Genomic DNA, 27,366 nt, shown 5'->3' with positions numbered 1-27,366 from the left:
TGTGCCCCAATTTCTCCCGAGTACGGCAATGCCTCACATGTGACCAAAAAATACCAGTTGGGCGCATGGCAGGACTCAGAAGGGAAGGAGTGATTTTTGGATTTTGCAGCACAGATTTTGGTGGAATTTTGGTGGGTGCTATGTCGCATTAGCAAGACCCCCCAAGCACCAATACAGTGGAACCCCCCCACAAGTGACCCCATTTTGCAAACTACACCCCTCAGGGAATTCATCTAGGGGTATAGTGTACATTTCAAACCCCCAGGGGTTTCACCAATTTTGGTACAACTGGGATGTGAAAATGGAAAATTACATTTTTTTACACAAACATGCAGTTCTGGCTCAAAATTTTTCATTTTCACAAGGAATGAAGGAGACAAAGCACCCCAAAATCTGTGCCCCCATTTCTCCAGAGTACGGCAATGCCTCACATGTGACCAAAAAATACCAGTTGGGTGCATGGCAGGACTCAGAAGGGAAGGAGTGATTTTTGGATTTTGGAGCACAGATTTTGGTGGAATGAATGGTGGGTGCTATGTTGCATTACCAATACAGTGGAACCCCCCCACAAGTGACCCCATTTTGCAAACTACACCCCTCAGGGAATTCATCTAGGGGTATAGTGTACATTTCAAACCCCCAGGGGTTTCATCAATTTTGGTACAACTGGGCAGTGAAAATGAAAAAAATACATTTTTTTACACAAAAATGTACTTCTGGCTCAAAATTTTTCATTTTCACAAGGAATGAAGGAGACAAAGCACCCCAAAATCTGTGCCCCCATTTCTCCAGAGTACGGCAATGCCTCACATGTGACCAAAAAATACCAGTTGGGTGCATGGCAGGACTCAGAAGGGAAGGAGTGATTTTTGGATTTTGGAGCACAGATTTTGGTGGAATGAATGGTGGGTGCTATGTTGCATTACCAATACAGTGGAACCCCCCCACAAGTGACCCCATTTTGCAAACTACACCCCTCAGGGAATTCATCTAGGGGTATAGTGTACATTTCAAACCCCCAGGGGTTTCATCAATTTTGGTACAACTGGGCAGTGAAAATGAAAAAAATACATTTTTTTACACAAAAATGTACTTCTGGCTCAAAATTTTTCATTTTCACAAGGAATGAAGGAGACAAAGCACCCCAAAATCTGTGCCCCCATTTCTCCAGAGTACGGTAATGCCTCACATGTGACCAAAAAATACCAGTTGGGTGCATGGCAGGACTCAGAAGGGAATGAGTGATTTTTGGATTTTGCAGCTCAGATTCTGGTGGAATGAATGGTGGGTGCTATGTGGCATTAGCAAGACCCCCGAAGCACGGTGAAATGATGAACCTAATAATCCATAGATGTGTGGTATATTTTGAAACACTCCTTTATACATAGGCCGGGTTTGTCAGGGCAAGTTTCACAGTGGAAAATAGTATCCTTTCTTATTCCCTTTTTATAGCAAACTTTGCACCTTTTTTGTGTCCTGCCCTTTCTTGCAGTGGAGGGGATTTCGTTGGGAAAATGCTGCCCTGGTACAATACGGGGGCCAGTACTAGAAGTACTGGGGCCCTCTGCCTGCTGATTCCCAAATATTAGGCTCTTTATGACTTCCTCTTGAAAGTGCATAAATGTCCCCCTCTGGCCGGTAGAACGGAATAGCACGTAAGCGTTATACAGTGCCATCTGGATGATATACACGGCCAGCTTCTTGTACCAGATATTTGTTTTCCGCAGGGCACTGTACGGCTTCAGTACCTGATCTGAAAGATCCACTCCGCCCATGTACTTATTGTAATCTAGGATACAATTTGGTTTTGAGGTGTGGGTACTGGTACCTCGTACAGGGATGGAGGTGGTACTGTCTCCATGAATTGTTGTCAGTATAAGGACATCCCTCTTGTCCTTATATTTGACCAACAACATATTTTCGGTGCATATTCCCCTGCTTTCACCCCTTCTCATTACTTGGGCAATGTGCGTTTTGGGGAGGCCTCTTTGGTTCTTGCGCACAGTACCGCAAGCTGCTGTACCTCTTGAACCAAGGGCCTTAAACAGGGGGATGCTGGTGTAAAAGTTATCCACATAGAGGTGATAACCCTTATCCAGGAAGGGGTGCATTAAATCCCAGACAATTTTTCCACTAACACCTACGAGGGAGGGGGGGCATTCTGGTGGTTCAATTCTTGAATCCTTCCCTTCATATACCCTAAACTTGTGGGTGTACCCTGTGGTGCTTTCACACAGCTTATACATTTTTATGCCATACCTTGCCCTCTTACTGGGAAGGTACTGGCGGAATTTAACCCTTCCTTTAAAATGTATAAGGGACTCGTCGATACTAATACATTTATCAGGGATGTATAGCTCTGCAAATTTGGCACTGAAATGATCAATGACCGGCCTGACTTTGAATAGCCTGTCAAAGGTGGGATCATCTCTGGGTGGGCACTGTGCATTATCGGTGTAATGTATAAATTTATGGATTGCCTCAAAACGAGCCCGGGGCATGGCCATACGGTGAAATGGGGTGCTGTACAGAACATCTGTACTCCAATATTGCCTAATTTGTGGCTTTTTTACTATGCCCATGTGTAACACCAGACCCCAAAACGTCATCATCTCTACTGCATCTACAGGGGTCCACCTAGCAAATGATGACGTGGGGTTTTGAGCAATAAACTGCTGGGCATATAAATTAGTTTGGTCCACCATTAAATTTATAAAATCATCAGAGAAAAATAATTTGAAAAAGTCAATTTCTCTGAGACCTGTTGAATCAAATTGGATTCCTGGGATGGCCAAAAACTCAGGAACCTGGGGCTCAAAATTGTCTGGTGGTGGGGTCCATACGAGATCAATTATTGGGGGGGGGGGGGGGGGGTCTCAGCTGCTCTACGGGGGCGTCTTTGAGGGGGTCCCTCATCACCAGAGGAGGAAGAAGAGCTTAAGACGAATCCTTCAAATTCCCCGCTTGCCTCACTGGCTGTGTCAGAGTCAGAGGCAAGCATGGCATATGCCTCCTCCACTGAATACATTCTCCTGGATGACTGGGATGACATTTGGGATGCCATTTATATTTTTGTGTTACTGGTAGTGAAATGTTTCAACACGTGTATAGTGTAGGGGGGGGTACAAACTTTATTTCAACCCGGGGGGTATGTAGTGTGTGGTGTGTATGTAGTGCAGAAAAAAAAATACAAAAAAAAAAAAATTGAAGGGTTAAAAAAAAAAAATGGAAGGGGTTAAAAAAAAAATGGAAGGGGTTAAAAAAAAAAAAATGGAAGGGGTTAAAAAAAAAAAAAAGGTCCTGCGCCAAAAATTGAGCACAGATGTTGGTCAGTAACGTCCGTCACTGAACAGCGCTCAAAGGCAACAGGAATTTGATCAAAAAAAAAAAAAAATAGATCAACCCTGTGCCGAAAAAGCTGATCAGTGATGTACGTCACTGATCAGCGCACAGTAGCCACAGGACACACACAAAATCACAGTGTGTGTAAAAAAAAAATTTAAAAAAGACCCCACAGCACTCACAAAAAATAAAAAAAGGTGATCAGTGATGCGACACTGATTACCAGTGAGGGGCAGCAGGTGCACAACCTTTGGTGCAACTGACAGTGCAACTGGCAGCAACTGACAGGTATATATAAAAAAAAAAACCTCTGTACCCCCAAAAAGTTGCTGATCACCTCAGATATAGTGATCAGCACAAAAGGCGGGGGCAGCAGACACAAAATTTAGCACTCTCTATCACTCTCTGTCACTATCTCTCTCTATCTCTCTATCTCTCACTATCTATCACTCTATGACACTGCAGCAGCAGCACTGACAGGTATATCTATATATAAAAAAAAACCTGCGCCCCCAAAAAGTTGCTGATCAGTTAATTTATACTGATCAGCACAAAAGGGGGGGCAGCAGTCAGTTATATAAAAAATATATAGCACAATCTGTCACTATCTCTCTCTATCTCTCTCTCTATCTCTCTCTATCTATAGCTCTATCACACTGCAGCAGCACAAAATATAGCACTAGGCCTCTCTATCTCTCTCTATCTCTCTATATCTCTTTCAGTTATATAAAAAATATATAGCACAATCTGGCACTATCTGTCACTATCTCTCTCTCTCTATCTCTCTCTCTCTATCTCTCTCGATCTCTCTATCTATAGCTCTATCACACTGCAGCAGCACAAAATATAGCACTAGGCCTCTCTATCTCTCTCTATCTCTCTCTATCTCTCTCTATCTCTCTCTATCTCTATCTAATAACTATCTAATAACTCGCAGCAGCACAAGATGTCACAGGATGTCACAAGAATAAGCAAGGCAGTGATCAGGTAAGTATTTGGATGGGTTCTGGTCAGTATTGGCGGCAGCTGGGCACGGTGACCGCACTGCACGCTATTCCAGACCGGAATGGCGTCTGCAGTGCAGTCACCGTTAGTTTAAACCCCCCTCCTTGGCTGTGATTGGTCCGTCGGTCCGACGGACCAATCACGGCCTTTGGGGGCGGGCGGGGTGAGGTGGGGTGACACCAGTGTCACCCTTACACCCCGCGGTGATTGGTGCTGTACTTTACAGCACCAATCACCTCCGATCCCGTGTCACCGGCGAACGTTATTCGCCGGTGACACAGAAAACGCTGTGAATGGCTGTTCACACTGAACAGCCAATCACAGCGATCGCCGACGGGGAGGCGGCATCGCAGCCCCCCCTGGGCATGCACGGACATGTCTGCTGTCAGGGACAGCAGACATCGTCCCTCTGTCACTGCGTCTCTAGACGCAGTGACAGTTTTAAGCCATGACGTATATATACGTCAACGGTCGGGAAGTACTTCCCGGCCATGACGTATATATACGTCAAATGTCGTGAAGGGGTTAAGAAAACAGAGTGTATTAAAAGCATAGAATTATTGATGCGTTAATTTCTGTTTTAACACCCCTTTCAGAGTGGTGGCCTGACCAGGCTTATTGTTAGGTCAGTGACATTGCCAGAAGCACGTGTCAAATCGGTGCTTAGAGTGGACATAATCTCCAAGCTTTGGATGTTTAATTGCTGTGAAATGTCCTGTGTTGCATTGACCTGGTTTCCCAGTTGCAAGCCTGTTTGAAAGCGAAATTTAAACGTGGTCGCTACCCGGGTTGAAATGTAAGGTTGCTGGACCCGGGTTATTTCAACTGGGTGTTTTCACGCTGCAAAATATCCCTTGTTGCTGCACGTTTACATTATTGCTGGCTGTGTAAAATGGATATTCGTTCTATTGTGCACATAATTCTGCAGTGTGTTTTTCAGAGATTATTTGGTCTTTCATAACAGTTTCAGCCTTAGTGGAACTTACTATATTTCATATCAATTGTACAAACACTAGAATTAATTTATTTTCAGAATCCAATTAATCTCACACTATGAAACCCAAGCCAATACTGGGAGAACATAGAAACTCCACAGTTGGGGCCCTTGTGGGAAACTTGTCAAAGACCTCAGTGGGGTGAAGCAATATTCCTAACAATAACCTAGTTACAAAAATAAATAAAAAATGTTTGTCTGAATGCTGAAAGGCACCTAAACATTAAGGGGTTAAGCCTCACCAAAATGTTTGCTCTTTTCCAGAACCGAATAAGATTGAGCCGGCTGTTTCTTGTGATGTCAACATTGCAGACGAAGCCACTGTGATAAAGGTTTTTATCAGTCATTCATAACAAATTTTGTTCCCTCAAGGTGTTTAACCCTTTGAGGTCCGCACCAAAAAAAAGTTAATTATAAACTGATTTCTCAACTGTTTGGTAGAGGCCTATATCTCAAAAAACACTGGGGTCTGATTTAAAAAAAACTATATTATCCTAAGTGAATAAAAAAAAAATGCAAAGACATTTTTTTTCCTTTCCTTTTTTTTCAAAGGGTTTTTCAAATTAATGTTATTGTTATATTAATTTGTAGATGTATTGTTCATTACATATGGTGGACACTTTGATGATTTAGCATCCCACATTCAAATATTTAACAGATTAATATCAACACTGATCCATTTACATCTGTCTGCCGCATAGATTTTGAGACATTGGGAATAATTCAGACCACAGGACAAATTTGGTCTTAAAATGGGCAACACTACATGCACTGCAGATGGGGCAGATTACGTGCAGGAAGAGTTAGATTTGTGCTGGTCATTTTCCTGTGCAGGGTAAATACTGACTGCTTAATTATTACACTGCAATTTAAAATTAAACACACAATTCTAAAGGTGCCCAAACACTGATAGACATTGGATTGGACACGATATCTATCACATTTCCCCTGAAATCCAGAACACCCTTAATCATGCCCACACAGGGAACAATTTAATAAATTATCAGAGGGTTGGATGGGTCAACCAATCTAACCCCATAGATCAGGCATTCCTAACCAAGGCACACCAACCGTGCAGGTTTTAGTGATATCCAGGCTTCAGCACAGATGGTTTAATCAGAATCCCTCAGATACTAATTAAGTCACCTGTGCTCAAGCCTGGATATCTACAAAACCTGCACTGTTGGTGTGCCTTGAGGACCGTGGTTGGGAGTGCCTGCTGTAGATCATATACCACATCATTGCTACATCGTTCATCATACATACACACGGAACGATGTGGTGAAATCGTGCACGATGGGTCATTCATCTTGACGCCTGCTGAAGAGATCAGCAGGCTCGGTGAGCGACACGCAGGCCCCGGTGTTGAATCGGGATCATGTCCAAACACAATATGTTTTTAAAAGATTGATTCCAGTCGGACGTAAACGGCCGTATAGTTAAGAAAATCTTATGTGGGCACCTTAACACTCTCTGCACATGTTACATTTGCCCACCTGCAGTGTACATGGTTTTTCACATTTTGAGAACAAATTTGTCCTGTGATCAGGTCTGAATTAGGCCCAATGCTTCACCAGATGCGTTATTATTCAGTTACACTGATGTACAAAGTGTTAACCAGTTAAGATAAAGGGTCTTGAATTCAGGAGCCCCGGGTTTAGATCCCATGCTACTAACTTATTTTTTCCATCTGTGGTAAATTATTGCTGCTAATTGAATTTTTCCCTTAGTCTTATATTCTACATCTGACTGACTATATTCTTCTTTAATCAAATGTTTCACTTTATTTCAGAAACCTGTTGGTGAGGAAGAGGAGTTGTCAGAACTCCATTTGCGTCTCTTGGCTTTGCAATCTGCAAGTAAAAAATGGCAGCAGAAAGAACAAATGGTGATGAAAGAAGGCAAAGAGAAACTATCAAAGGGCAAGGTGGAGCCTCAGAAGGAGAAGGGCAAGGTGGAGCCTCAGAAGGAGAAGGGCAAGGTGGAGCCTCAGAAGGAGAAGGGCAAGGTGGAGCCTCAGAAGGAGAAGGGCAGCACAAACTCTGTTTTGTCGCGCAAAGTTAACAATGCAGCTTATGCAGGTGTGTTAAGGCCCATACACACTAGTAGATTTTCATTTCAAAAGACTTTGCCAAAATCTCTGATAGATATATCTGTCACCAAAGTAGTGTGTACACACTGAGCTATTTTCCCCAAAGAGCAAGAGATTTTCAGGAGGCAAAAGACTTTGCTTAAAATCTTTCATATAAAAGGCTATTTACGTAATGGGCTGGGTTTGAATTTCAAGGGTGGGAGCAGGGACCATTTTATTCAGTGCATTTCTGTTCTTGGGGCCTGATTCAGAATAGATCGCTGGGCTGCGAATATTCAGAGCCCAGCAATATGGCAAACGCTCCCCCACTCTGTTTCGACTGGGCTGTCTCCCGGCCCATGTGCACGGCTGTGATTGGGTGAGTATGTCAGACGGGATGGGGGGGGGGGGGTCGAGTGTCACAGTTGAGTGTCACAAGTCAGTGGATCAGCAAAAACGGCTGTGAATTCAACAATCCGCGGCCATTTCTGCCAAAACAGATCCTACTTTAAAGTAGGATCTGACACCCTTCAATGCTGTCGTTAAAGGCAGCATTGAGTAGGTGAGTGCCGATATTTCCCCTATCGGGAAATATCGCTACAATTTGAATACCCCTTAAGTCTAGCCAATTACTGTATAACTTCATAATGTGTGATTATTATTATATTTGTAAAGCCAAACAAGCATTGAGAAGACAACAAACAAAAGCATGGAAAAAGCTGCAACAACAGAAAGCTGAAGAAAAGAGCAAAGCAGAAGAGGAGAAAAATCAACAAGCCGTTGAGGAGGAGAGAAGTAAAAGAGAAGAAGAAATCCGAAAGATTAGAGACCTCTCAAATCAAGAAGAGCAGTATAACAGATTTATGAAACTTGTAGGAGAGAAGACCAAGCGGAGCAAGGTGTGCTTTTTATACAATAGAGAAAGGTTTAATGGCGTTTTAAAATAGATGTTAAAATGTTTTTATACCCTCAAATGTACAGTGTAAATATAGGCTTAACACGTTGTACTTTTAAAATGATTTACACTGGTTCTGTGGCTGGCTGACCCTCAAACCTGGTTTTAGTCAGCCAGAAAACTTGTATAATCCATGAGTGTCCCAAGTTTAAAAGGATAATGTAGTAAGTCTAGGTGTATAGGACATATATTACCCATCATAATAGGTTTTCTTAGATGTTAAATGTAGTAGTTCCCCTTTTATTGGGTACGGGAAACCACAATCATTAGGATTAGTGCAAAGGTTTGTTCTACTAGGGAAATAAGAAGTATAGGTACTTGTTTCCTAGCAGGGCGCCCAATTTTTTCATCTTATGCCATCGCATTGTATGCGATGCGATACAATTGGTGCTTACAATGTTAAAAGCAGCCCCAATACGTTTTTTTATTGTATAAGCACCCTAATGGGTGCTTACAATGTTAAATCCACCCCCACTATCAACACGAACCCAAAGCGTGGCGAGCGCAGCGGTACGTATCTTCCGACCTTTTCATACCCCCACTATCTACATCGGCGTGGAGTTGATTTTAGATAGTGTGTCAAGCACAGCGTATTATTTTACATGTATTCTGCGTCCCCTCGCGGGGCTTGCTGCGCTCGCCACACTTCGGGCTCGCTGCGCTCGCCAAACTATATAAAATCAACTCCACGCCGACGTGGATAGTGGGGGTATGAAAAGGTCGCAGGACGCTTACTGCCCCCCCTTGCGGGCTGGCTGCGCTCGCCACGCTTCGGGTTGGCGTTGATAGTCGGGGGGCATTTAACATTGTAAAGACCCATCTGAGTGGTTGTACAATAAAAATTGTATACCATCGCATTGTATGCCATACAATTTTTTTCATTGAACAGCATCGCATCGCATACCATATTTAGTCTTCTAGTATACAATGCGTTGCTAGGAAACAAGTACCGAAGTATATGCTAACTGCCACCTTCTGGTATTACATGGTACTGCAGCAGGGGTGGGATGTATAGTCCTTCCTCTGGGATGCCATTGGGTCAGTGCAGTGTCTCATAGAAACCTAATGACTGTGTCAGTGGGCGGCGAGTAGACAACGGTTTTGTGACCTATACCGTGCTGACATGCTTAGAGAGCAATTACTGCATGAGGCCTTGCACTAGGATTCTGTGCAGTGCTTCGCGTTAGGCTGCGGCCACACATTGTGCTTTAGCGTGATCCGCTGCAGGCAGGCTGCTATGTGGCAGTCTACACATACCTGGTGGCGCCGCAGCTGCCGGATCCTACCGCAGTGTGCTGCGGTAGGACCGGATGACTGGATCTCAAGGGGACCACATACATTTCAGTGTATAAGTTCACACAGTGAGGCGGTGCACTGTTTCCTTGAGTTCAGGTCTGGCTCCAAAAGCCCGGTGCTAGTTCTGAAAATACGCTTATTCCTGCCAGAAACATAATGCTTAGACGCAGCCTAAGGGGCTCCATTAGAAAAAAAAATCACCGCTCACTCTGGCTCCTGCTCTGTATAATCTGACTAACTGTCAATAACTGCTGTTATATTTCTGTGCCTGGAGCAGCTGGGAGCAGTCACTGAGATTCCTCCCAGCAGCCTTTTTTCTTTAAGATATAGGTGTTGCTGGAGACCTGGCCACTAAAATCGGAAGTATATGCTTGGACTGTCCAAACCCTGCAATATGGCAGCATGCAGGAGGCTCTGGAGTGTGCATCAGGTGCATGGATAGGTGACTGACTGTTGTGTTAGGGCCTGTGTACTTGGCCTTGGAGAGAGATAAAGTAAATAAACCAGCTAACAAACTTTATGGTATGTGTCTGGAGAAGGGAATAGGGCAAAACTCATTATGTAAACACCTACTGCCTCCCTCTTCCATCCACTTACCATCCTCTTCCATTACCCATTGCTTTCGCAGTCACTTCACTGGTTTTGTGCCTCTGCAATGCTACTGTTCAGAATAGTTGGCGAACCCCTACTCAAAAAAATTGTATGAGAGCTGTTAAGCTTGGTACACACTGAAGCCATTGCCATTTGTTCAGACATCGAATAAATGCCCGTCAGATGGGATTGTGTGCACACACTGGCAAAGTGTTATGAAGGATGTCAATCATGTGCCATCCTTCGTTAACATACTACAAGTCCATAGCAGCATTGCTTGATTTGATGTTCAACACATCCAAACAAGCGTCCATCAATAGCGACCACGGAAGCGCGCAATCCCTGGTACACACTGAGCGATGTAGGTCATATGTTGGTATGAAACGGCATATACTGCGGACATCGCTCCAATGTGTGCCCTGGTTTTATGTACATCCACATTTAGTTTATTTGTTATTGTTACAAATGTATCTGATTATTTTAAGTTTATTATCAAACAGATGCATCTGTCTCCTTCCTACTGTATATAGCTGTATTTCAGCTTTCATACAGCAGATTAAGGGGCCTACACACGGTGCAATTTCAGGGCATTTTCTAAGCAATCTGACTAGATCGCTCAGAAAATGCCCCCGCATTGCTCCGTGTGTAGGGGTGTTGGATACACATCTCTATCTCCCCGGCGATTAATATCCAGCATGCTGGATAAATCTACTTAATTGCCGATCAGGGCCAGTGTTCTCACTGTAGAACACTGGCCCTGACAGATCGCTCAGCACACTGTTTGCTGAGCAATCTTGCTGAGCGGTCGAGCCTTGCTCAGCAAAATCTCCCCGTTTAGACCCCTATAGTCTGTATGAGGTTTGATCGGCGCCCACACATAATGGTAATTGAATCATCATTCTCAACTCTGAATTCTTGATATAAGCTTTTAATATAACCCCAATATCCATCCTGGATCCCAAAATTTAGTAGCTAATTTTAGCCTGTACCATATATGTCCTATCACTTGAACATCCGACTAATATCAGTTATTCAAAGTTTCATGTGGTAACATTGGTGGTATTCTTCAGCATTAAATACATCTCTATGATTTTGAAATATTGAAATGTACCACAATTTCAGTGATTTCAAATATCATTATTGTAGTTTTGCCCACCATTTTGTTAATCCATATTATCCATATTATCTATATTGAAATAATGAAAATCTATTGGAATACTATTTTTAATTCTGCAAATGTAGCTAAAGTAACCATGGACTGACCCTTTTTTTATGTAGTTTCTAATAATCCACATTTTTAAGGGCAAAGAACACTGAATAAAAAAAATCCATGACCACTGTTTAAGTGTCTTTTTTTTTTTATTAACGTTAAAAAATGTATAATTAAAGTTAATCAAAGTTTTGCACTTACTATTTTAAATGCTAGCCTTTAAAAGTAAAAATGCAAATCAATTGCCATGAATCCAAGTTTTCTGATAATGAGTAATTTCACGTTTCTGGGTTTTGCATATTTTCCCCTCGAACAAGCATTTAATTTAACAGTTGTCTATTTTAAGTGCCAAGTGAAGTCGTCAAAATTGGTGTGAAAATTGCCAAGCAAACATTTTTATTCATCGTAATGACCTGTAATGTTTACATTATGTAGGAAATAATCTTTTTTTATTATTTATGGTACTCTTTACTTAGAAGGGCGCCCGCGATTTTGATCGTGGGCATCATTAGTAAAAAATCTCGGGCATCTCGGGCATTGAATGCACTAAAAAATCGGGTGCGATCAACCGACGAGATGCCCGAGATTTCCCATAGGGAACAATGTTAAATGTCTCAATTGACCCAATTTTCCTGTTCAATGCCTCAATTGACCCGATTTTTCCATAGGAAACAATGTTGAATGGGCCACAGAGGCCAAATAGCCACCCTGAAGTGTATAATGGCCACCCGAATTGTTAACGCCACCCCACGATCAACGTCAACCCGATGCGTGGCGAGCGCAGCGGTACGCGTCCTACGACCTTTTCATACCCCCACTATCCACGTCGGCGTGGAGATGAGAATAGAAAGTGTGGCGAGCGCAGCGAGCCACCGAGCCCGAAGCGTGGCGAGCGCTCGTGGACAGCTGTGAAGCCCGCGAGGGGACGCGGATACCTGTGAAGGTATCTGCGGGGCTCGCTGCGCTCGCCACGCTTCGGGCTCGGTGGCTCGCTGCGCTCGCCACACTTTCTATTCTCAACTCCACGCCGACGTGGATAGTGGGGGTATGAAAAGGTCGTAGGACGCGTACCACCGCCCCTCGCGGGCTCGCTGCGCTCGCCACGCTTCGGGTTGACGTTGATCGTGGGTGGCCCATTTAACATTGTTTCCTATGGAAAAATTGGGTCAATTGAGGCATTGAACAGGAAAATCGGGTCAATTGAGACATTTAACATTGTTCCCTATGGGAAATCTCGGGCATCTCGTCTGTCGCATCGCACCTGATTTTTTAGTGCATTCAATGCCCGAGATGGGCGCCCTTCTAAGTAAAGAGTACCTTATTTTTTTTATACCTTTTTTATTTGAATTTATATAACAAATGTGAGTGACGCTGGCATTTTTAGCCGATAGTTTGCACAATTCTCAGAGATGTTGTCATTTAAGGGGTTAAAGGGAAGATTGTCCCAGCTATTTAATAGAAAATGTGTTTCTTTCTATGTATTTTGTTTTGTAATTTTAAATGTTTTTTTTTTTTGTCTGTTTAGTCTTTTGAAGCAGATCAAAAACGTTCTGATAAGCACAGTTTGGAAAGTTCTGGAACTATCTACCAGTATGATAACTATGAGGAGGTGGCAATGGACACAGACAGTGAAACAAATTCACCAGGTAAATTTTGATTTAGGAACAGAGCTCTCTGCAGTACAGAAGGCCTAAGACATTGGGGGTTATGTTAGCCCCCTCCCGTGTGGGAGGGTCACTTTTAATGTAGGGAAAGATCAGCACATATTAATGTATATGGTCCTTTGGTCGACATGTATTGGGTTGACCACTGAAGGTTGACTTGGCTGAGGTCGACTGGGTTGGAAGGTCGACGCAAGCATTATGTGGACAGTCAAAAGGTTAACATGAGATTTTCACTTGCCCAAAGCATGGCGAGCGCATCAGTACACTGTGACTGTGTCCATGTTGACACCCGGGACAACAAAGCGTGAAAAACATGTCGACCTTTTAACTGTCGACCTTTTAACACTATCGACCTAAGACACGTCGACCAATTTCATGAACTTCTGTGGTCAACCTGTCCACAGGTGCATGTTGACTAATGTGTTGACCCAATGACCCATGCTTCAAATTGAATATACCCCTTAAACTCTGTATTCTCATTCTCTAACCCCTATAGGCATTAGTCTGTTTAAAATACTTTGTTGCAAATGTTACTGCTTTTAGTCTTTTATGGCACATTTGACTATGGTTAGAATATTTATTCGCTAATGAGATAATGGGAAGGCTCATATCAGCAGAATATAAATGTGCTGAGAGACCTGCCCAACCTTTTTTTTTTGGGGGGGGGGGGGGGATTTCAGCATTGGATAAATATAACTTTTAGAGATCTTGTATTTTCTAGTATCTTATTATGGTGTATCTCTATTTAACTTGTTGTCTTTTTGTACAGTTACATTATGAAATAAATGTAAATTATTTTAATGTTTAGGGGCATCTCCCGCAAGATTACCTTATTCCACTGGCACTACAGTAGGAAATGTCCCATCAGGTTTTTGTGAAGCTGATGAATTTCTTTCTGAACTATGGGTAAGTCTGAGGTCTTATTAACTTTGATTTGAAGTATATATGTGTGTGTGTGTGTGTATAATTAATAGATATATATTTATATATTTTTATAAGCAACTATTTAAACTAGCAGAAGGGGGCAGTGAACCAAATAAGAATGAAGAAATCTGCTCCCCCAACCTAGAGGTATTGTCTCTGCAGGCAAATGGAACAGAAAGCCTATTTACTGCAACAGAAGATAATGCCGATCAAAACCGAATAGATATAGGCAGAAAGATGAACATAGCTAGCAGCAGGAGAAGCACGAACACAACTTTAAGAGCTATGTGTGCAAATGCCTAGGAGCTTAGGAAATAAAATCCCAGAACTAATTGCAATAATGACAAGGGATGAACTGGATATTGTGGCTATTACAGAGACATGGTGCAATGAAAATCATGACTGGGACATAGCTATACCAGGATATACTTTATTTAGGAAGGACAGAATGGGAAAAATTGGAGGAGGGGTTGCAATATATGTGAAAAAATATATAAAGACTACCTTAATACAAAGTATTGAAGAAAAAACGGAGGCCCTTTGGGTGACCATAGAAACAGGGGAGAAGGCAATTCTTCGTATAGGGGTGATCTACAGACCACCAGGTCAGGAAGAGGAACTAGACCAGAGCCTATTGCAGGACATCAATAAAATGGCATTAAAAGGAGAGGTGATAATCATGGGAGACTTTAATCTACCTGATGTAAACTGGGAGCTGCCTGTTGCAAGGAATTCAGCATGTCCCTACTTCTGGTGGAACTTGCAAGGAGCATCCCTCCAGCAATTGGTGAGGGAGCCCACTCGTAAGGACGCAATATTAGACTTAATACTTACAAATGGTGCCAGAATATCTGACATAAATGTGGGTGAAAATCTGGGATCCAGTGACCATCAAGCAGTATGGTTCAAAATAAAGACAGAGACTGACTAATCTCGCACAAAAACAAAGGTGTTAGATTTTAGGAAAGCTGATTTTGTAGAGATGGGAAACTCTGTAAGGGATTCTTTGGCAGAGTGAAAGAACTTGGAAGGAGTGCAGGATAAGTGGGAAAAATTAAAAAGTGCAATTCTAAAAGCAATAGAACTTTGTGTCAAAAGAGTTAGGAAAAACACAAGAAAAAGAAAGCCATTGTGGTTTGTAAAAGAAGTAGCAAGTATTGTGAAAGCAAAAAAGTTGGCCTTTAAGAAATTTAAGCAGACGCAGAAGAATGAGGACAAAGAGGTGTATCTTGTTAGACAGAAGGAGGCTAAGAAGGTAATCAGATGTGCAAAAGCACAGGCTGAAGAGAAAATGGCCCAGTCAGTGGGTAAAGGGGGGAAAACTTTTTAGGTATATAAGTGAAAGGAGAAAAACAAAAAGTGGAATAATTAGACTGAAGACAGAGAGTGGAAGTTTTCTTGAGGGGGACAATGTAATAGCAGATAATATTAATAATTATTTCTGCTCAGTATTCACTGCTGAAAGAGAGGGGAAGGGGCCACAGTTAAGTTGCAAGTATAGTCAGAAAACTGAGGGAGAGACAAGTACATTTACAGAGGAGAAAGTCCTCACAGAACTCTCAAAACTGAAAGTGGATAAATCAATGGGGCCAGATGGGATACATCCAAGGATACTAAAAGAGCTTAAAGGGGAGCTGGTAAAACCAATAACAGAATTATTCAACCAGTCACTAGCTACTGAAGTAATCCCAGAGGACTGGAAAACAGCGAATGTAGTCCCACTGCATAAAAGTGGAAGCAAGGAAGAGGTAAGCAACTATCGACCAGTGAGCCTTACATCAGTAGTAGGGAAATTGATGGAAACCCTCTTAAAACAAAGAGTTGTAGAATATCTCAAAACCAGCAATTTACAGGATCCAAAACAGCATGGGTTTACTGGGGGAAGATCATGTCAAACAAATCTTATTGACTTTTTTGACTGGGTGACTAAAGTAATAGATCAAGGTGGGGCTATAGATGTAGCTTATCTAGACTTTAGTAAAGCTTTTGACACTGTCCCACATCGCAGACTGTTAAATAAACTTGAAAGCTTGGGATTGGATTCTAAGATAGTTGAATGGATAAGAGCGTGGTTGCAGGACAGAAAACAGAGAGTTGTAGTAAACGGAGTACAGTCAAAGGAGGGAAAGGTTACAAGTGGAGTACCCCAGGGATCTGTACTTGGACCGGTGCTTTTTAATATCTTTATTGGTGATATTGCAAATGGAATTGAGGGTAAAATGTGCCTTTTTGCAGATGACACAAAGGTATGCAACAGGGTAGACACACCAGGAGGGGTAAAACAAATGATTGAGGATCTAGGCAGATTAGAGAAATGGTCAAGAGAATGGCAACTACAGTTTAATGCCAAAAAATGCAAAATCATGCACTTGGGTCTCAGAAATCCAAAGACTCAATATAGTATAAATGGCACTATAATGGAAACTACTGAGGAAGAGAGGGATCTAGGTGTCACTATTTCAGGGGACTTAAAAGCAGGTAGGCAATGTAACAAAGCAATGAAGAAGGCAAGTCAGATGCTTGGTTGCATAGGGAGAGGTATCAGCAGTAGAAAGAAAGAAGTAATAATGCCACTGTATAGGTCATTGGTACGACCTCACCTAGAGTATTGTGTTCAGTTCTGGAGGCCATACCTCCAGAAGGATATAAATACATTAGAGACCGTACAAAGAGGAGCAACTAAAATGGTGCATGGCCTACATCACAAAACGTACCAGGAAAGACTAAAAGATCTTAATATGTATACTTTAGAGCAGAGAAGGGAAAGGGGGGACATGATAGAAACTTTCAAATATATCAAGGGCTTTAACAAGGTACAGGTGAGAGACATTCTTCACAGGAAGAGGAGCAACAGAACATATATATATATATATATATATATATATATATATATATATATATATTTAAAAAAAAAAGTACCTTTAGAGTTGCAAAATATATGCTCAGCAAGGGGGGTTCTCTGTGTGTAGGAACTGGAGAATGTGGTTATTTTTGTGAAAACTTGTCTTCAGTACTTGATCTGTAAAAGAACAGCATAAACTGTACAGTAACATGGGGGTTTTGTTTTGCTAGGGCTTTGGCGCAGCCTATCTACTGAGATTTCGTTTGTGTAGAAAATGTAGATATTTATTGATTAAGGAAATTGTGCTGGAGGTGATAGATAAGGTTATATAATTTACTGTGCTTGGTGGAGAATTGTATCTATATGGGGTCCCCTATCAGGGGAAATTCCACTGCAGTGTCACAATTTGAGATTCCAGACAGGGATTCAGGTGATCCTTACAGTATATGACACCTTTAAACCTCACCCATTATAATGGGTGTGGTGTTGCTGTTAGCAAAGGTGGAAAGGAGCCAGTGATGGCTTACGGCAGTTCTTCTGAACTCCGTTACAATCTCATAGGTGTCTTGTCCTATGAGATTGTAACGGAGTTCAGAAGAACTGCCGTAAGCCATCACTGGCTCCTTTCCACCTTTGCCAACAGCAACACAACACCCATTATAATTCCACGGCACATCACAATTGAGACCGTAGATCTGGGGTAGCCAACCCTAGTCCTCGAGAGCTACCAACAGTGCATGTTTTGCAGGTCTCCTCACAGAATCACAAGTGAGCTAATTAGCTCCATCTGTGTATCTTTTAAAATGTCAGTGATAAATGAGTGCAGCTGTGCAGCAGCTAGGTTGTCTGGAAAATGTGAACTGTTGGTAGCTCTCGAGGGCTAGGGTTGGCTGCCACTGCCGTAGATCATGTAACAACAGACCTACGGAGGTTTAAAGGTGCCATATAAGGATCACCTGAATCCCTGTCTGGAATCTCAAATTGTGACACTGCAGTGGAATTTCCCCTGATAGGGGACCCCATATAGGTGCAATTCTCCACCAAGCAAAGTAAATTAGATAACCTTATCTATCACTTCCAGCACAATTTCCTTAATCAATAAATATCTACATTTTCTACACAAACGAAATCTCCTTCTTGACAGACAAAGAAATTGTGAAGTTGGTATACAATGAGGCGCAAAAATACTTAGAAATACAACAAGATGTGATCTTCTTTTTGCTGTAAGCGATCTTTTTCAATGGATTTTAGGGTCCGAACCGTTTTTTCATTTGCCGGTATTGATCCCAGAAAATAAAACAATAAAGAATATTTTAACAACGTGTATAGTGTCTATTGCAAATATTTCTTTCAAATATAAGCAGTGTGTGCGTACCAAACTCACGTTTGTATACGCTGGTGTCAAACTTATCAAGGTATCTTTCTTGGTGATGTTCAAGAAGCAGAAGATTTTTGCTTGAAGCAAACAGTGATTCTTCCAAGTCGTGCTCAAGAAGAAAGGAGACAAGACAACACAAGTGCAATGTGTAGATCTGTTGTATTTCTACAAGGTGTGTCTAAATGTGTGTGAGGAGCTGGATTAGCGTACCTCACTCACCAATAAGTGATGGGAAAAACATATATAAAGGTTTCTTTTATGAAAAGAATGGGCGTACCCCAACTCACGGTATTCAAGGTGTTATTCAAGCATATAGAGGTATCTTTATATCTCCTCAGGTTTTTGCAGGAAGCAGGGGATTATTTTGCTTGAAGCAAAGGGTAATTCTGGCAAGTGGTGCTCGGAAAGGAAGAAAAAGGTGCAATATGTAGATCTGCTGTATATATAGATTGGACGTGCAGAATTCTATGTGAGGAGCTAAATTAGCGTACCTCACTCACCAGTGAATAATGAAAAAAACATATGAAAAGGTTTCTTTTATGAAAAAACTGGGCGTACCCCAACTCACGATAGTCAAGATGTTTTTCAAGCGCATAGGGGTGTCTTTTTTTGTCTCCTCAGGATATTGTGCAGATGTCCCTCGATTGATCTCGGAAAGAAGTTTTGATATACCAAGAATCAGGATTTATCACAACTGTACAATCTTAATTTTAAGAAAAGAGGACGTTTATATGAGGTGGGCGTACCAAACTCACACTTTGTGTGTTGGGCCGTCCACACATAAAGGTTTCTTTGGATTCACCAGGGTATAGGGCTGATGTGTGCTGTCGCCATATATTGTCCAGGGAACATATAAAGAGAAAATATATCCCCAATGTAGACACAGCCACAATAAATATAGGTCTAGGTTAAACTAAGGGTACGTGGCGTACCTTACTCACCACTTTGGGTGGTGGCACTAAGCCCGTAGCGGTTTCTTTATAGCTTTCCAACCACACAGATATTCATAGGCGAGTTTTTTATAAAAGTAAAAAAGAGCTTTAATCCAATAGATCCACATAAAACAGGAAATGGCCCACCATGGGTACAAAAAATATTAAAAACAGTCCAATGGGACACCACAAGGGTGTAAAAACACAATTAAAAGCAAAGGCAGAACTAAGTCTGATACATACATCCAGGGGGGGGTAGGTGGCTGTTCACTCTCCAATATCATCAGAATGATATTGGAGAGGAGTGAACAGCCACCTACCCCCCCTGGATGTATGTATCAGACTTAGTTCTGCCTTTGCTTTTAATTGTGTTTTTACACCCTTGTGGTGTCCCATTGGACTGTTTTTAATATTTTTTGTACCCATGGTGGGCCATTTCCTGTTTTATGTGGATCTATTGGATTAAAGCTCTTTTTTACTTTTATAAAAAACTCGCCTATGAATATCTGTGTGGTTGGAAAGCTATAAAGAAACCGCTACGGGCTTAGTGCCACCACCCAAAGTGGTGAGTAAGGTACGCCACGTACCCTTAGTTTAACGTAGACCTATATTTATTGTGGCTGTGTCTACATTGGGGATATATTTTCTCTTTATATGTTCCCTGGACAATATATGGCGACAGCACACATCAGCCCTATACCCTGGTGAATCCAAAGAAACCTTTATGTGTGGACGGCCCAACACACAAAGTGTGAGTTTGGTACGCCCACCTCATATAAACGTCCTCTTTTCTTAAAATTAAGATTGTACAGTTGTGATAAATCCTGATTCTTGGTATATCAAAACTTCTTTCCGAGATCAATCGAGGGACATCTGCACAATATCCTGAGGAGACAAAAAAGGCACCCCTATGCGCTTGAAAAACATCTTGACTATCGTGAGTTGGGCTACGCCCAGTTTTTTCATAAAAGAAACCTTTTCATATGTTTTTTTCATTATTCACTGGTGAGTGAGGTACGCTAATTTAGCTCCTCACATAGAATTCTGCACGTCCAATCTATATATACAGCAGATCTACATATTGCACCTTTTTCTTCCTTTCCGAGCACCACTTGCCAGAATTACCCTTTGCTTCAAGCAAAATAATCCCCTGCTTCCTGCAAAAACCTGAGGAGATATAAAGATACCTCTATATGCTTGAATAACACCTTGAATACCGTGAGTTGGGGTACGCCCATTCTTTTCATAAAAGAAACCTTTATATATGTTTTTCCCATCACTTATTGGTGAGTGAGGTACGCTAATCCAGCTCCTCACACACATTTAGACACACCTTGTAGAAATACAACAGATCTACACATTGCACTTGTGTTGTCTTGTCTCCTTTCTTCTTGAGCACGACTTGGAAGAATCACTGTTTGCTTCAAGCAAAAATCTTCTGCTTCTTGAACATCACCAAGAAAGATACCTTGATAAATTTGACACCAGCGTATACAAACGTGAGTTTGGTACGCACACACTGCTTATATTTGAAAGAAATATTTGCAATAGACACTATACACGTTGTTAAAATATTCTTTATTGTTTTATTTTCTGGGATCAATACCGGCAAATGAAAAAACGGTTCGGACCCTAAAATCCATTGAAAAAGATCGCTTACAGCAAAAAGAAGATCACATCTTGTTGTATTTCTAAGTATTTTTGCGCCTCATTGTATACCAACTTCACAATTTCTTTGTCTGTACGGTATTTTAAGTGTGGGTGACACTTACGTGAGTGGTTACATCAGGGCAGCACTGCGCCATATATTATTTCTGTCACTTCCAGTTGTCTAGAAATCTCCTTATTCCTACACCCGCACAAAAAATCAACACAGTAGATAGGCTGCGCCAAAGCCCTAGCAAAACAATACTTCAGGAAACAAGGTACCGGGAAACCCTTGAGAGCCTGGCAGCGCCTGCAATAGAACACCAACATAAGAGTGAGCGCAGTGTATCAACCCCAACTCTTTCAACATGGGGGTTTGCTGCGCTTAATGGAGAAATGAGTTGTTGGTTCTTTTTTCAAATAAATTTAAATGTATTTGTTCTATTCTAATAAATGAAATAAGCATGCTTATTTACTAAACGAAATGGCATACAAATGTCGTATAAAAAAAAATGAATTACATATATTTAGAATTATTTACATGTTTGTGTGGCATTGTTTAAATCAATAGCCTCATTTAGGCCCTCTGGGTGCACAGTATTCATCATAAACATCCAGAAGACCTCTTGCCTGCATCATTTTTTTGAACCCGTCTCCCCCTCTTTTTGTGTAGGGTATGGATTCTATTCAAATGATCTTGAGGCCTTTTGGATCTCCTGCATGGTTCCTGCAGAAGTGTCTTGGGACACTATGCACATCAGTGCGTTTTATAATATTATCCCTGAGACATTGCTGCTGCTACAGTGTTAATCAGCTGCATTCCATACCAGCGCCCCCTTTTTTATATTTTGCTATATTTTTTTCTTGATACCAGTGATTGCGAAAACCCCCCAAAATGATGGGTCCCTGGGACCCCCTCTTGCAAAAATCGGGGTCCTACTTGACCTTTTTTGGGTCCCAACAGAATAAAGCCTCCTCTCCCCTTCCCCAGCATGGCACATATAGAAGCCTCCTCCTCTCCTCCATATGGCATATACCCTGAGCCAAGGGCCAGCCTGAGCCTATTTTTTTTGGGGGGGGGGGGGGCGCAAACATAGATTTGGGCACCCCAAAACTGTGGCTATTGTGGGTTGGGGTAATCAATTGGCAATTTGCCCACTCACATAAAGCAAGATACACATATACTAGAAAAAGGCATAATGTCGGAATAGGGACACCTGTGCTGCACCAATCAGGATTCTGCCCCTGTCCATTGTTTCTAGAACTAATTTAAAAGTAATGGCAGCAGGAACAGGATGGATAGTGTTAGTGAAATCCCAGCAGAGTCTATAGGCTCCTCTGCTACAGGCAGCTCTGCCTGTTAGGAGTTAATTGGTGAGCTGCAGCCTCTCTGCCAGCCATGCATTGAGGGGAGGAGGGGACAAGTGGGCCATTAACAGCCATCACTCAGAGCCTGGAGGAGGTGACAGTGACACACATGAGAGCAGCACCGCGAGGTAGGAGAGGGAAGTCTGCAGCCCGAGTCTTGCTAGCAATAAATCCCCTTACATGACACAGCCAAGCAGCCTGCTAAATGGACAACGCACCCCTCTTACCTCTACTTCCTGCCCGGGTCTACTCCGTCCTCACTGACACACCTCCCTGGTTCTAGCCCCCAATGCTGGTTTCAGTTCCTCGTGCTCCGTCCTCAAACCAGCCGCAGCTCTGTTCCCCTGCTGAGCAGCTGCTTCTGGTGTTGGCTCCAGCTGTCTGTTGTTGAGGCACAGTGCAGGAGCCAGCTTACGCGGCTTCCGTGCAATGCTGCCTATGACTCTGCGGTGACAGGGATCCTTTAATTTTTGCGCCCAGCAGATGTATGAAGCGGCCGTAAGTCACGCTGTGTTTTCTCCACGGTTGCATCACAACTGAGGGGGAAACAGATCCCTCCCCTGTCACACATTTTAACACGGCGTGCATGCCGAAATGGCTAGGTCCCAGGGCACCCAGCCATTTATAAAAGATGAGTCCCTCGTTATCCAAAGTGGGTAAAATATACGCTATAGCGAGTATTTGCGAACCCTGGATACCTGTTCATGATAATGACCTTTTATGTTTAATTTACATAAGTTTATTTGAATTTATATAACAAATGTTAGCGATGCTGGCATTTTTAGGTAGGGTTTGCACGTTGCGCACAGATGATGGCACTCAGAGGGTTTACAAAGTTCAAGTAAAACTTGTGCTTTCTGTGTTAATACACTGAGGCAAATGGAGGAAAGATCAGAACATGCCCGCTTACAATTAGAAAAATAGGAATGCTTAATTATATTAAGTTCCAGTACAATGTTACATTCTATTAAACCAGTGTTTTTCAACCACTGTGCCGTGGCACACTAGTGTGCCTTGAGCTGTTCTCAAGTGTGCCCCCAGATCTAGAGATGCCCAAACCAGTTTACAGCCACCACCAGTTTAACTGTTATTTACTGGTCTCTTCTTTTCATGTAAAGGGCCAATGTATTTTATTTTTGTTACCTGTGGGGACCAGTGTGATTGTTTTTTATATGGGGACCAATATTTTTTTTTTTTTTTTTCCTGTGGGGGCCAATGTGTTTTGCCCTGTGGGGATGTCATGGTGTGCCTTGGCAATTTTAAAATCTTATTTAGTGTGCCGCAAGGTAAAAAGGTTGAAAATCACTGTATTAAACAAACTGTTTTGTTGTGTCTTCAGCCTCCTCGTTGCGAGGGCCAAATGTATGATCCACTGGTTTCCAGAAAGCCTGATGAAGTGCCTCTCCCACTTCCACCTCTTCCACCTGAAGAGCCAGAGCAACCTCCTAAGCCTCCTTTTGCAGATGAAGAGGAGGAAGAGGAAATGTTGCTACGTGAAGAACTTCTTAAGTCTTTGGCTAACAAAAGGACTCACAAACCAGAGGTAGTGTTCAGAAAGTAAAGGGCTGCATGTGTAACAATTTGTCATGTGTAGCCTTGTCAAAAAGACAGATGGTTTAGCAATTTTGTGTCTAGATGCTGTAATCCAAAAGTAGAGTATAATATTCTTGTTGTTCCCATGGCAAATGCGATTGTTTCAACGTGTGTGTGCATAATGCATCGCCACATTCCATATTATCAGATTGAATACTGATTTAACTTATTGAAAGCAAATGTTTTTTCATAGTGTCCTCGTAGTGTTACTTGTTCTGCTAACAGGATCCATTGGGATTTGCAGCTGTGGGGCTTTTTTTTCCCTCCTGCTTTTGGGATAAGGGCAATCTTGTTTTTTTTTTTTATTAAATTGTCAATTTTACACCTATTTATTTCATAGGAAGCTACTAGTAACAGCCACTCTCCGTCACCACCTCTAATTTCAAATATTATGCCAGTACCAAGGATCAACCTAACAGCCAGTGTTAACTCTTCATCACATCGCAAGACCTCCACTCAGATAGTGAGAGTTCTGAGACCGATCAGACGTGTGATAAAGGTATGTTAGGCACAGTACACACAAACATAATAATTAGGTGGTGTCGTTTCTCCACTAATTGACTAATTCCCAAACACAAGGCTAAATCACTGCTTCAATAGAAACCAAAGTCCTTAACTATTGCCCGAGTAAGACTTTTTGCCCAGAGTGTTAAGCAGCCCACACACGCGCCGATGCCGGCGGTGCGATGCTGTACGATGGGGTGCGCGCTCCCGCGGCACCTCATCGTACAGTACAAAAAGTATGTGCTGCACATACTTTTTGTACTAGCTTTTTCTAGCACAGCATCGCATCGCATGCACATCGTATGCACAAGGCATACGATGCGATGCTGTGTGTGCTAGTTAAGCCCACAACGCACGCTGGAATCGGTGCGTGTGTGGGCTGCATTAGTACTGAGGCAGTGGCTAACAACGTTTCAGTTTTTTTATTTCAAACTGTTTTCAAGTCAAGTATTGCAGCGGGTTCCCCGCTTCAGTGAGGGCACAAGCCATCAGCTTTAATTTGGAGTGCCGGACCCCAAAACTCGTGTGTGTATATATAGATATATAGATGATTCATAGGTTTTTGTGTCTGTTTCACTACAGCTCCCAAAACACAAGTCAGTAGTTGTAACTCTGAATGCATCAGATGACAGTGAATCTGATGTAGAGCCAGCTAGTCCAGCTCTTGGAGTATTCGGAGGACTGGAATCTATGATCAGAGAGGCCAGAAGAACGGCAGAAGTGAGTGATCTTCTATATATTGTGTATAGTGCATAGAACAGAGTGGCGTAAGGTTATAACAGGCTCGGAGGCGCAAGTGTGAAGATGCCCCCCCCAACCTTCTTTCTTAAGTATAGTGATTAGTCATCCTAATATGCACGCATATATACACATATGCACACATACAGATATGCATATACACCTGCTTATGCACACACAAACACACCGCAAAGCAACATATGCTCATACACTTCCATGTATACACACGCAGCTTCATATCCCGCCTGCTAGGGAGCGAGAAGGGAGCGTGGCCGGGAATATTCGAGCTTGTGAAGCCAGCTTGTGATGTTGGGCTCGTTCTGCATTCGGGCTCGTTCTGCCAAGATACCTTGCTCAATACTGTCGGGGAAGACCACATTGAATAGGGCCTGGCAGGCATCTCCCCGACGGGAAATGCTCACCGGTGATTGAATATCCCCCTAACTCAGAGTGTGCACTGTACCACGCTGCTTACAGAGGTGGCTGGACTCTCTTTACCAGAGGCAATTGCGGTCAGGCTGGGTGGTTCCTACAGCTGGAGCTCAGTGGCAAATTACTCTATTGCACTGCCCCTGACACAATTCTTGAGGTACCATGGTCATTTACATATAACATAAGGATAATATGTAGTATTACGACCTTCGTTATCAAGCGGGTTCAGTAGGAAAAATGTGGATTGTTTGGGAGTAAAACTTAAGTGGGTTATAGGGGTATATTAGTTGTAGTAAATTTCTGTGACTAACCAATTGTCACTGACTGCTGGTGAATTCCTGGTATCAGCCCCGTTTTTCTATGATAACATATGGGCCTGGAAAGGTATCCCAGATCCCAATGATTTATCACCAAATAATGGGTAAAATTTGATAGCTTTGCTAAAGGTTATCCGATTGGCTTCTCCATTCTATTTTGATAGCTGTTGTATGTTTGTCATGTAGTCATTCAAATATTTGTTCTATAAGGAATTTTCTCAACTCCTTTTTGTTAACAAATTCAAGCTTTCATCCATAAGGGTATTGATAATTAATATATTATTAGTCCATTCTGTCAGATATCCTCTTTTCTTCAATGACCAGCCTTAAAATGTTTTTCACAGCTTCTGAATGATACTTTTGTTGTGAACCGTGCGATCTTATTGAAAATGACTTGAATTCCTTTACTATTGGCGCTATGCATTAACATTTATTTTTCACTGTTCCACTGTTGAAGGCATCCAAACCAAAAGCTCCTGCAAAGTCTGAAAAAGAAAATGACCCATTGAGGACCCCTGAGGCATTGCCAGATGACAAGAAAATGGAATACCGTCTCTTGAAGGAAGAGATTGCCAGGTAACCATCAGTCATTGCCAATTTGTTACAAGTCTTAAGGTGGCCATACACGTCCCAATGCGGGCTGTACGATGTGTGCTTTTGAGGTGCGCGCTCCCGCGGCACCTCATCGCGCAGTACAGAAAGTATGTGCTGCACATACTTTTTGTACTTTAGTTTTCATCACATTGCATCGCATTGCATGCACAAGGCATGCAATGCGGTGTTATGGATGCTAGTTAAGCAGAGAACGCACGCCCGCATCGGGACGTGTATGGGCGGCATTACGCTAATGTTCTCTTTATTTATTGCTATAATTTATTCCCCTGTTCAGTAGAGAAAAACAAAAACTCTTAAAACCTGACCAGTCAAGAACAAGTTCATCCCCAGCTAATTCTGACATAGAAATTGATGGAAACAGAAGACCTGTAAAGGATCCAAAGGTGACAGAAGCGGAGTCAAGGCACATGAAACAAAAGTAAGCCAGTAGCACAAATTATGGTTCAAAAATGAATGATGATTTGGGAGAGGGGTAGGGGAAACCTGCATTTTTGCCAAGCTCTAGTGTAAACCCATTGAAAGGGTCTATGCTTTCACACTTCTTCACATAACCATTTCTCAGCAGTGCTGCTAGTAAGCCTTTAAAACTTTAGTTCAATCTACTTTTATGTATTTAAACAGAATGCTCCTAGTAAAGGACGAGTCTCTCCTAAAAAATTTGTTGCTACAAGAGGAAAAGAAAAAGGAATCTATCAAAACCGCAGAGTTAAAAATCGCCAGACTCACAGAGCAGCTACATGCAACGGAGAAGTTCCTAAATGCAAATCAGATGTTCCTGGAGAGGCTGCAAGAACAGGTGTTAACATATGATTTTTTAAATTTGTATCTAATTTACTGTAGGACTCTGCACATAATACTACTGTAGCTATTCTGTAGTATGTTACTGCTCTTTGACCATGCTTATGTAGTATTACTCAGATGTGTTAATGTCTCATCTCTTATCTTGTT

At 42.2% G+C, this 27,366-nt stretch overlaps 1 protein-coding gene across 1 annotated transcript in view; it reads left to right on the top strand.

Moving 5' to 3' along the window:
* ZFC3H1 (zinc finger C3H1-type containing) overlaps window positions 1-27,366 on the top strand; it is an 85,102-nt gene that overhangs the window by 16,085 nt on the left and 41,651 nt on the right. Inside the window, exons 3-13 of the mRNA XM_083182547.1 lie at window positions 5,606-5,673; window positions 7,134-7,422; window positions 8,088-8,311; window positions 12,990-13,110; window positions 13,937-14,034; window positions 23,559-23,762; window positions 24,153-24,311; window positions 24,899-25,036; window positions 26,261-26,379; window positions 26,693-26,836; window positions 27,040-27,214. Coding sequence (XP_083038673.1) covers window positions 5,606-5,673; window positions 7,134-7,422; window positions 8,088-8,311; window positions 12,990-13,110; window positions 13,937-14,034; window positions 23,559-23,762; window positions 24,153-24,311; window positions 24,899-25,036; window positions 26,261-26,379; window positions 26,693-26,836; window positions 27,040-27,214 — 1,739 coding nt within the window. The remainder of the gene's footprint in view (window positions 1-5,605; window positions 5,674-7,133; window positions 7,423-8,087; window positions 8,312-12,989; window positions 13,111-13,936; window positions 14,035-23,558; window positions 23,763-24,152; window positions 24,312-24,898; window positions 25,037-26,260; window positions 26,380-26,692; window positions 26,837-27,039; window positions 27,215-27,366) is intronic.

Source organism: Crinia signifera, chromosome 4 (assembly GCF_055691185.1).
Source record: "Crinia signifera chromosome 4, ASM5569118v1, whole genome shotgun sequence".
Lineage (NCBI taxonomy): Eukaryota > Metazoa > Chordata > Amphibia > Anura > Myobatrachidae > Crinia > Crinia signifera.
The sequence above is the reverse complement of the archived record's forward strand: the minus strand, read 5'-3'. Positions and strand labels throughout refer to the sequence as shown.